This window comes from Podarcis tiliguerta (assembly GCF_965153285.1).
Source record: "Podarcis tiliguerta genome assembly, chromosome: 9".
Classification (NCBI taxonomy): Eukaryota; Metazoa; Chordata; class Lepidosauria; order Squamata; family Lacertidae; genus Podarcis; species Podarcis tiliguerta.
The window spans coordinates 49090948-49102506 of NC_139542.1; the positions used below are offsets into that span (position 1 = coordinate 49090948).

At 38.6% G+C, this 11559-nt stretch overlaps 2 protein-coding genes across 4 annotated transcripts in view; one reads left to right on the forward strand and one right to left on the reverse strand.

The window, feature by feature from the left end:
- WWC2 (WW and C2 domain containing 2) overlaps window positions 1-4645 on the forward strand; it is a 113868-nt gene extending 109223 nt beyond the window's left edge. For all 3 annotated transcript variants that reach the window (XM_083457093.1, XM_083457095.1, XM_083457094.1), the window contains exon 23: window positions 1534-4645. In XM_083457093.1, the coding sequence (XP_083313219.1) occupies window positions 1534-1600 (67 nt within the window). In that variant the 3' untranslated portion in view covers window positions 1601-4645. The remainder of the gene's footprint in view (window positions 1-1533) is intronic.
- Window positions 1659-8002, reverse strand: LOC310685362 (claudin-22-like). The gene has a single exon (XM_083457614.1). It carries the CDS (start codon window positions 7900-7902, stop codon window positions 7234-7236), a length of 669 nt encoding a protein of 222 aa, XP_083313740.1. The 5' UTR covers window positions 7903-8002; the 3' UTR covers window positions 1659-7233.
- Window positions 8003-11559: the final 3557 nt, after the last annotated feature.

The window sequence follows — 11559 nt, forward strand, 5'->3', positions numbered from 1 at the left end:
CCGTTGTACGCAGGGACATTCGGTGGCAGCCCGCTTCTGCGCAGGTGCAGACGGCAGCAGCCGCTTCTGCACGTGCACAAATCGCGGCAAACCCAGTGTTTACTTCCGGGTTTGCCACGGTCGCGACTTGGAGCAGGATGTAAGTAGAGGTTCTACTGTAGAGGTGTAGTAGAACTGATTTTATTTTCCCCAACTCCAGCAAGAAAACAGATGTTTTTCTGTCCAGAGAGCATGCTTGCTGTTTTTCTACTGGCTGTAAAGTTCCCTCAGCTCATGTACCGTATTTTTCGCTCTATAAGACGCACCCGACTATAAGACGCGCCTAGCTTTTAGAGGAGGAAAACAAGAAAGCAAGCAAAGCCTCTTGAGTGAAGCGGGAGGAGCACTCCGGCTGCGCTCAAGAGGTTTGTGTGGCTATCCCTGAAGCCAGAAGAGCAAGAGGGATAAATGCGCACTGATCCCTCTTGCTCTTCTGGCTTCAGCGATAGCTGCGCAGCCTGCATTCGCTCCATAAGACACACACACTTTCCCCCTTACTTTTTAGGAGGGGAAAAGTGCGTCTTATAGAGCAAAAAATACGGTAATCTCCAGCAGATAGAATTATTGGTTTGTGGCAGGAGACTCAGGTGGTCAACATGCATACCAAATGCATGGGGAACGACAGGCAGGCAGACACAGACATTCAGTTGGCTAAAGAGAGATTTGTCCTGAGAACAAAACCTAAGTGGATTGACAGCCTGAATAAATACAGCAATGCAAAGTTAGATACCAGACTACCTTCCTTAGTAAGGCATGTAGCCCCAGACGAACAGAATACCATGGGGCCCTTGATAGAGGGAGGGAAGTCAAAGATTCACCCAGGTAGCCTTATTCAACAGTAGCTAAGGGGGCCAGTGCAAAAGGTCGAGGGAGTGCTGAGGCCTCTGTAATTTGAGCCCTGCTCCAGTAGTACAGTTTAATTAATAATATATTTTTTAAAAAAATTATACCGCCCCCCAGTCTGACTGGGTTGCCCCAGCCATTCTGGACGGCTTCCATCACATACAAAAACATAATAAAACATCAAACATTAATAATAACAATCTGATCCAATATAAAAAGTCGCAGTAACTTTAAAAGACAATGGTACCTCGGGTTACATACGCTTCAGGTTACAAACGCTTCAGGTTACAGACTCTGCTAACCCAGAAATATTACCTCGGGTTAAGAACTTTGCTTCAGGATGAGAACAGAAATCGTGCTCCGGCGGCGTGGCAGCAGCAGGAGGCCCCATTAGCTAAAGTGGTTCTTCAGGTTAAGAATAGTTTCAGGTTAACAACGGACCTCCGGAACAAATTAAATACTTAACCCGAGGTACCACTGTAATCAGTTTATTCCAAAGGATTGAATTATACAGAGATTTGCTTGGATGGGTAGAAAATTGTTACTCAGTTCTTACATTGCTTTTACTTTGCATGTTGGAGTTCACTGTGATTTTCTTTTTTCTTTTTTTTAACCACTTAAAATGTATTTCCTCTTCCTTCTTTTTTTAAGGGAGAAGATTGCATACTTCACAAGAGCAAAGATCAGCATACCATCTCTGCCAGCTGATGATGTCTAACTATGCTTCTCCCCACAACCTGTTTTTCTACTCGTTCATCTTTTTTATTTTAAGATGACAGTTTTTTGTAGTATAGTCCCATGATTAAAAAAGCCTACTGTTTTACATCCAAGCCTAGATACTGTTTGTAAAAAAAAAATTCAGTACATTATGTGGTGGTATATATTATGTGCTGGTAGATTTTATATATGCATATACATATAAATATATATCTATATAAAGGCAAGAGAAAGCCTCCTCTCTCTTCCCCTGCCTAAATCTTCCACACCAGAAAACCAAAGTAGAATATTTCTGGTACATGATGCTAATTTTGTACAGTTTGTATGTATTACAGATACGCTACTTTTTTGTAAAGATGGATCAAGGAACAAAGGCTGTACCAAGTGTGTATATCCTGTTGAACTGCACTGTGTTGAGAAATATTGTGTTCAACAGGCGGTTTCGTTTCACTGTTTTTTTCACAAGAGCAGACTGTGAAGATGGCTGTTAGGCCATGCAATATTTTTGTACAAAGTGTGATTTTTTTTGTAGCTAGCAGCAAGCACGAGCCCTCTTCCAAAACAGCAAGACTGCCTCATGCAAACAGGTGCTGTTTATATTTGTGTCACCCACAATGGAACTTTCAATGTTGAACCCACTTCTTTTCCTTTCTGTCTTGGTATGAAGGAAGCCGCATGGGATACTGAGTTGCAGGAGTATTATTTTGTGAATGTACTGGAGTTTGGGCTATATTTGGGTTTTTCCTAATGTTTTCTGCATCTATAACCTGGGGGAAGTAATATGGGTCAAGTCTGTAACCCTGAAATGTGTCTATAAACTGAAACTACCCAAAGGGCAGCTGTTTTCTGAAATGGGACTCAGGTTCACGCACAAAGTATTTAAACCTGAGCTGAAAGATAAACTGAAATATAAAACTAACCCTTGAATATAAAATAGTTTGTTTAGTATTACAGCCAGTAGCCTGTAGGAAAAGTCAAGTTGATAAAGCCCAAACAGACCCATGCAATTTTCAAAGGAGTGGTTCTTAGGAAATTCATTGCTCTTAAGTACCGTGTATGTGTGTGTGTGTGTGTGTGTGTGTGTGTGTTTCTTCTAAGAAAACTCATGATATGAAGCACTTAAAATGATGTGTTTAATTATGGCACAATAAGCATGATCAAGGTATCTGTGGAATTGGAACCTTAACTTGTTTAAACAGGAATTTGTATTGATAAAAGGTAAAAGACGATATGAATGTGCTTATCAGAATTCAAAGTGGTAACAATCTGGTTACTTTTAAAAGAGGCATATATCTGCAAATGTGTCATGTGTGTGTTAGCACTACCAGTGATGGGCTCTGAATGTCACCGGGAAGCACATTGCTGATCAAGTCTGAGGTCGTCACAGTGGGGCTTGGCAAAGCTCTGTCTACTTTCAGCTGTGACGAGCAGCCCAGAGGAGAGCACTTGAGAGAACAAGCAGCAGTGAGCTACTTTTGCTGAATCAGGCCTGAAATCCTATGCACACTTAGTAGAGTGCAAACTCCACGGAACTCAATAGGACTTTTGTGTAGGCATTTATAGGATCAAACTGTAAGCCTCATAAATATTGCTTACAAAAGATGGGCTTTCAGACACCATTTTGCAAGATGGCTGAGCTGTTTGGAAGCATTTTGATGAGCACAAATAAATGGCTGGTTATGTACATGAATCATAAGTGCACACACTATATATGAAATCAAGCAAGGAAACAAAAGGGCTAGACTATTAGAACACTGACCATTTTGCAACATTATTATAAATTATGTCATATTTTATTTTTTCCAGAATGTAATTGTCTCATTGAAAGATTAGGGGAACATAACTAAAATATGTTTGTTGCCATCTTTGGAAATCCTGATGGGGGGAAAAACTTGTGCCTTAATTTATTTTTGTAAATCTCCCCAAGTGTTCTCTTATTATGCAGAAGTCTGTGTAATTATTCAGATTCTTAAAATATTACTTCAAACCTGGAGGTAGTCAGTAAACTAACTGTGCCCCTTTTTCTTTACCTCTCTTTTTAGGCCTAATCTAAACACATACATGCCATGTATTCTGATGAGGTCAATCTCTAAAAGCTAAAGTTTCAAATTGTTTAATATAGAAATGAAGTTTGACTGTTTCAGCTTCTCAGTTTGACAATATAAATGTTTGTAGAAATGATGTATAGAGCTGTATCTTGTGATTTATTTATTTTCAGTCTTATTTATGTACTGCTTAATATAGTTCAGTTCTGGCCATTTAAAATTTACGGGTTAAAAAAAAAAAGCTACTGTGAGAAATGTATACAGCTTTCTGGTTTCTTAGTGGAGAAGCTGCTCATACATACACACAGAGAGAGAGAAATTCAGAGGGAACCAAAAAGGATTCTCTGATAAATCATGAATATTGGCAGAAATAATATTGTTGGTAGTTCTGAAAAATTTGCTCATTTATAAAATGAGAGCAATTGTCACTGCAATAATACATCTTCTGACTTCGTCAGACTACAGTAATATCAACTCATTTTTAGGAATAAATTTTGAACTGTTCTGGGTTTGTTGGTTTGTGTTTTGAACTCAGTTTATATACAGTAATGAAATAACATTGGTGAGACACTGATAAAAAAAAATACCAGCCACATTTCATGTTATACAGATACTGCTTTTATTGTAAGATTTACCCTTCATAGGATATAAGAAACATAATAATCCTCATGTTCCCATTATCAGTATGTTAGTACAGTTCTATATATCAAATTTTAAGTATTACAGGTACAAGGCAATATTATTTTTTTAGCCAACTGAACAAAGTATATAGCAAATCATTTATAGAATGAAAATCAAATTTCAACTTTTTGCCTTCTTGTTACATTTAAGTAAAAAAATGCTCAGGACTGAACTAAATATTTAATCAGGTTATATCACGAATGTCTTTCTGTGCTAATGTTGTCTGTAAACGTGCATATGTACATCACCTAGATTAACTTTCATCTCTGCACTTTCCATGTGTTTCAGTGATTTGGAAAAAAATACAGTTTTTTAACAAAGCTTTTGTGCTCATTTGTGTTCTTTTGTGTGTGTTTTTTTCAAAAACAGCCCAGAAGTTTTGATTTTTGCATACAAAAGACTCCTTGGTGTTTTTATAAGATCTGGACCATGTAATATTGGTGGTAAAGTGATCAATATTATCAATAACAGTTTGAATTGTATTTTGATACTTATCAGCATACCCCCATGTAAAATGCATGGGCTGGCAGTAATATGTGATGTCTGCATGATTCTGTTCTGACAGCCACAACTGAAAAATGGGATGTTATATGAAGACAGTGACCTGACTCTAAAATCCAGAGTCATACTTATGTCCTTTTCCTTAGGATATAATTGAACAAAGTTTCTTCTTTTTATGGGGACCAAAGAAATCACTGCCATTTTGCAGAATGGAAAATTCTTTTCAGTCAGTATCATTTTTTTACTGTTCTTTTGAATGCTGGTAACTTTTAGGAATAGATTGGGCAAATAGGAACCGGTTAGTTTATAATCTTAAACTCCTGACAGTTTTTCCACGATTCCAGCAGAAACAGGAATTCATTATGTGACAAATAATTTGATGTTATGCAATATCTCAAGTTATGTGATAGGCAGCTAGTTTTGCAAATCGAATATCATGGAAACATAGATACCCCAATAAACAAACATAGAATAGCTTAAGTTTTGGGAATTTTCACTCAAAATCTGAACATTTTCTATCAGGCAGAAGCTTTTTCCTTTTAAAAGAAAAAGTTAAAGGAAGCATGCTTTTCTAAAGTACTTGTTTATCAACATCCCTCAGTCATCCTTAAGATATTAGTTTACCCATGACTGTATTGTCGATTTCAATGTTCTGATGATATCTTGAATTTCTGCCATGACCTAATGGATTGCAGAATTATGATGAATGAATCTCTGATGAAAGATGGGTAGAGAAACAGGAATCTACTAAAGTAACAAATAAACACTATACCCATCTGGTGGCAATCTTTTGAATAAGTGTCCTACCAAATTTCTGCAATATGGGTACACTAAGTAAACTGGAACAAGACAAACCTTGGAATCAGTCACAATGGCACTTGTGTTGTTGTTTTTTTGTCCCTCTGGTGTCCTTTCTTCAAGCAATTATCCATTCATCACAGATGCTAAAATTCTCTAAATTTTGACTTCTTCGGGCAAAGCTAAAGGAAAAATATTAACATTTTTTACATAATTCTTCTTACATAGTTCCTTCTTGGAATATTCACATGGTACTGTTGGCACCTTGCTTCAAATCATATAAAACCCAAAGCTATTCCAGCCTTGCAAGTTATTAAACACCCTAGCTATCATTTCCTATTAAATACTGTAAAGTTTTCATAAATTGCATAGTCGGAGTTGTAAAAGCTGTGGCGTTAATTTCTGAACTTGCTGCAGTTACATCTTTTGGGAGTTATGTTAATACTGGCTATAAACAGATGTTCATATTCTCACACTGAAACTCTACTTGGTTAGCTAAAGAACATGAAGCCATATTTCATATTTGCTGACATAGAAATATTTTGCACATAAAGAAACAGTGCCAAGCCATTGTTTCAAAGAAAGAAAGCCCATTCTCCACTGAAACTGAATAACAAACTATGGTTGTTGTTTTTTGGTTTCTATTCAAATAACAATAGTCAATCCCTTTCTAGAATAGCTTTTCAGTGCCTGGTGGCATTAATAAATTAAACAACGTAATACAAAGCTACTTAATAAAAGTTAATTTAGATTGCATGGGACACGAATGAAGCAATCCCGTTCCTTCAAGCTGTAAACTAAAGACGACACTGGCTTCATGTAGTAAAATAAATGTAGAATTTATCAGGTTTTAGGAAACACATTGTGATTATGCATGCTTAAAACTCAACTATTTACATAGAGAAGAACAGCAACATTTAACACATCTCACAGGTTGTTTTCTGTTTGCTACTAACTTACATATATAGATATATAAAAATAGGTAGACACTAGAGCATTCAGATTAGGGAGTGAGGGGGACTTTGCATTTCCCATGTGTTAAGATGAGTCACTCGTTATTCCATAGATGCTATCACTGAAATCATTTAAACATTTTGCCAGTGTTGCAGGGCAATTTGTAACTCATATTAAAAGTCTTTTTGCATGAATTAGATTTGTTTCTTGCAGCAGAAACCTACAGGCAGGTTAGTTCCTTGTCCTTTTTGACTTGAAGAAATTCAGTGGGCCATAGAAATAAATTACTAGCTTTAGTAGTATGATGCTGTGTAATAATAGGTATCATATTCCTTTTTTTTTTCTGTCTTAACTTGAACTTGGGATGCTTTTTGTTTTTACATTTTAAACGAATCAGATAAAATCTACACAGTGGTGATTTTTTACACAGTCATTTTAATCTCATCCTGTTGGTGAAGTCAACATTCTCAGTTTTGTAATGAGGAAGGTAAAACACAGCTCTTGAAAGAAAAAGCGCAGGAAGAAAATTTAGACGCCCAAGTGTAATGAATCTGCAAAGGAACAAAGAATCCTTTGAATCTTAATTGGAACAAGGTTCTGGCTCGTGTGTTTTAAGTGTCTGAAAATGAAAGAAGAATCCTCCTTTCTGTCTCTCTCAAACTCTTAGGCTTTTGGGTCTGTTGTTACTTTCCAGGTACTGACAGTTATCTTGCTCTTCTGCCACTGTATAATGGACCGAGGATGAGTGAGCATCAGCAGAACAGACAGTGCAATTTAGCATTGAGCCTCCTAAGATGAGACAGAATCCAGCAAACCAGCCTACAAACAGTGCTTCCCCAAAGTCCCACCTGGGAACGATGTCTGGAATATTCTCATCCCAAAATTCCTGCACAGTGGTGTGAGCAACCCAGGAGACTGGGACTATGGCTGTGACTCCTGATATCCAGAAGAGTATTCCTCCCAACAGCAGTAACCTCCTCTTTAGGTCCAGTTGTTGTTCACCAATCTTCAAGCAGTCCAGTCCGAAACCTGAGAGCAAGAGGCCTGAAAGTCCTAATCCATTAGATACAAACATCAGTATCCTAGAAATTTTGAGCTCTGGAGGTAAAGCCAAAAAAGAATCGAATTCCTTGCACTGCATTCCCCCTTCTTCTTGAACTACACAGGCTTGCCAGAGTCCCATGGTCCAGATCTCCAATTCATTCAATTCCAAGTTGAGATTCTTCCACTGAGGTAAATAGGTAGTGAGGCAGGATAACACCCATCCCAACAAACAAAATAAAATCCCAGCTAACTGCATCATGGTTCGGTACACTAAAGCCATTCTAAAGGCAGAAAACGCACAGCCGGAAAATCTTGGCCAACTCTATAAGACTTGCTACTTTATATGGCGGCTGCAGCTCTGATGATCTTTAGCTCTTTCATGCCCTGAATATAAACTTTTGCATATTAACCCTTTCCAAGCTCTGAAATGTGTTTTTGTTCTTCCTGAATATAATGTTTCTTGTAAAGGACGAAGGACTCTGCTTAACCATGAGTTAGGTTTTGTGATAAGGATTTGATCTGTTACCTTCCAATTTGCTTGGTAAAATTATATCCCAATGCCTGGTGATTACAAGTCTGAGGATGAACAAAGAACGCTCTATGACCCCTAACCTCAAAAAAACAACAGAAATCTTTGTGCTTCAATACGGATTAATTAGATTTTAAGTGGTGATAAAAAACCAGCTCTGTCTGCAACAGGACTTCATTGTAATGGCTAAATCTGAGATTTCAGGGTTGCAAATCAAGGCCTTGTAAAGAAAGGTATACTGTTTTCCTATAATCTGTATTATTAGACTTCCTCAATATATGTATATATACACCCAAAGGCTTTCCTTCATTCTTCTTTTCTTTCACCACCACAGAGAAGATTGCAAAAGATCTTTTTCATGTGCTTTATATAAAATTAAATTTAAATAGGCTTTGTTATATATCTGACCCTTTTAGAGCACAGTGAAGAAGCGGTGATACATAAAGTAGGCTACAGGATCATTGTAGCTACATTCCTGAAATGTCCATTGACAATGACGGAACATTCCTCGTTTGTTTAAAAAAGTCAATTTTGGTTATCTTATTTTGTTTAGCAGTAGAGCATACCTTGCTTATCCCATATATAAATTTTATTTCTAAAAATATTTATATACTGCTGTATCATAATATATATATATATCAAAGACCTTTACAGCAATAAAATATAAAGCCATACAATAAACACAAAGAAAAAAGAAGTTAAAAGCAGACATCAATTAACTGTTGTGGTAGAATGTATTAATTGCCAGCAAAGGCCTGGCAGAATAGTAATATTTCCAGCAGGTGTTTAAAATTTGTGACTATTTTGTGACCAGTTTCCATAGACAAAGCCCATGATCCATAGTGTTGAATGCACAAGACAATCAACTTCTTGTGCTTCTCTGTGCATGGCACTTGTACAAGAACAAGAGTGTACACAAAGACTTAGATGTGCAAACTGGTTTGCACATGTGGAACAAATCAGATACAGTTCTTTTAAAAGCTGCAAGCGCGCAATGAAAGCAGTTCCTCTGAATTTAGGGGATCTGTTTCCAATCCAGAGAATATTATTTGTATTATGTTGCTCAGTCTATCTGCTTCCAAATAGGGTCTAGAAAACATTTTGACCTAAGGCTATTGATTTATACCATACATTTAACTGTGCTACACAAGAATTCGCATAAAAGCAAATGGCATCAGAAGACTGCATTATAGCATTGTTATTGAATTCATACAAAAAGCTTTACAAATATTATTCAAGGTGCAAGGCTCTGATGGGGGGGCAGATACCACCAGGAAAAAAGCATTGAGTTCATCGATTTTAGTCCCAAAGGCAGGCATCTAAGAATTAAAACACATCAGAAGTTTCAAGTTCAGGGGAATGTTTGTCTAAACTGGTGTGTCTTCAAGAGCCGGTGGAATGCCAATATTGATGGGGGTTGGCATTTCACAACACAGGTGCCATGTTATCACAAGCCAATAATCAGGACATAACAAATTAACTGGGTTCAATTTTTTGGTCTTCATGTCCTTACTGAGCATTAGAGGGGGGAACAGGTTTTTAGGTTATTTAGGAGTGTGTGTGTGTGTGTGTGTGTGTGTGTGTGTGTGTAAGTAGCAGAACATTAAAACTGACAGATCCTTTAGCACTGCTGGGATATGTACCCAATAAAGAGCACCACTCACCACCCAGGCTGTGATATTCTATGCCAGCTGTAGCCTCCAGACCAGCTGCAAGGGAAACTCCACATGGGATGCTTTACACCAGTAATGTCTTGTTTGGACTATTGTTTGTCCAAATAATTCCTGTGCAAGAAAGGATGCACTTGGCAAAAGCAGCTGAAGCTGATGTTAGGTCTCTTTGCCACAGAGGCCACATGGGCCTCAATGGACAACGATGAATCCAAGAAAAGCCCCAAGCTGCATACCTGTTCCATCAGATACAGTGCAATCCCACCTAGAAAGGCAAACTCCCCAATTCTCAGGCCTGGGAACCCAATTCTCTTACCCACCATGTCTTTGACTTGGCAGGGTTTGGCTTCAACCTATTGGCCCTCATCCACTCCAGCACTGCATCCTGCCACTGGCTCAGCTTTCACCGGGCCTCTTCTGACTCAGATTTAATGTGGAAATAGACCTGGGCATCATCAGCATACAGTGTGCCCCAAACATTTTGAGGATTGCTCCCAATGGCTTCATATACATGCTAGATAACATTGGGGGCAAAATAGTGCCTTGCAGCACCCTGCCAATACAGCTCCCAATATGTAGTTATAGAGTGCCCTAAGTACTGTTCTTTGAGACTTAGCCATGCAAGTAGGAGCAGAACCACCGGAAAACATTGCCTCCAACTTCCAACCCACAAGAAGGTATTCCAGGAGGATACCCCACAACTCTGGGCATCAAAGGCATCAATGGCTACTGAGAGATCCTACAGCAGACTTGAGGAATGAGGTTATCACCCCTCTTTTATTGTCCATTCTGGGTCGCCCAACCACTGACACAGTGTCCTTTCTCTTGGCAGATCAAGATGAGCAAGTGACAGCAAAGGTTGCAAGGTTTTTAGCTGGGTCAATTAGAATAAGACCAACTATTTGACTATTGATTCAAAACCCTAAAATATAATTGACTTTTTATTTCTATTATTGTATTTCTGTTATTTCTATTATTGTATATCGTATTGTTGTTTTATTGCTATGGCCGATGGCTGACGCAAACAAAGATTCATTCAGATCCTACAGCAGCAAAAGCATCACACTCACACTTTCTCCAGGGAGGTCATCCATCAGGGCAAAGTGAAATGAATACATAATATGTTTCTATAGGCTGAATTAGTTCATTAAAAAAAAAAAGTTGGTGGTTCTGAAAGTGGGGATTTGAACTCCCCTTCTGGGAAGCCTATGGGTTCTTCAGAGATATCTCTTACTCCCCAGGCCACATAGCTGATTGGGTGCTCCATTTGGAATAGCATTTCTTCCTTTCCCGCCAGGCTCTATCTTTGCGGGAGATGATTTTCAGGCTGCCTATGTTTCATCTTGGAGTGTGCCAAAGCCCCGGAATGTGCGGCCGTTGCAGTCCAGCTGCTGCCCTCTTGTCCTCTGCTCCATGGTAGTCTGCACTAAGGAAGTGGTCTCTTTGTAGCTTTGTGGTTGTTCATTGTATTGGTTGCATATGTACAGGATTGCATATGATGCAGCATATGTTGATGTCATAAGGGAAGCTGACTCACCCAACTGTTCTCACACATCAGTTGGTGCGTCCCACGCCTGGTACAGTAATAAGGGAGACTTGCTGGTGTGCAGCATCATGACCAGTGGGTAGCAGGGGATATCCTAGGGGTGCTTGTGGGTATTGCTACATTGGCAGAAATTGTGTTGCTTTAGGTCATTGGTAGGCAAACTAAGGCCCGGGGGCCAGATCCAGCCCAATC

Bases quoted from the DNA above. Each gene is read 5' to 3' on its own strand.
- LOC310685362 (XM_083457614.1), bottom strand. From the start codon at position 7,902: ATGGCTTTAGTGTACCGAACCATGATGCAGTTAGCTGGGATTTTATTT.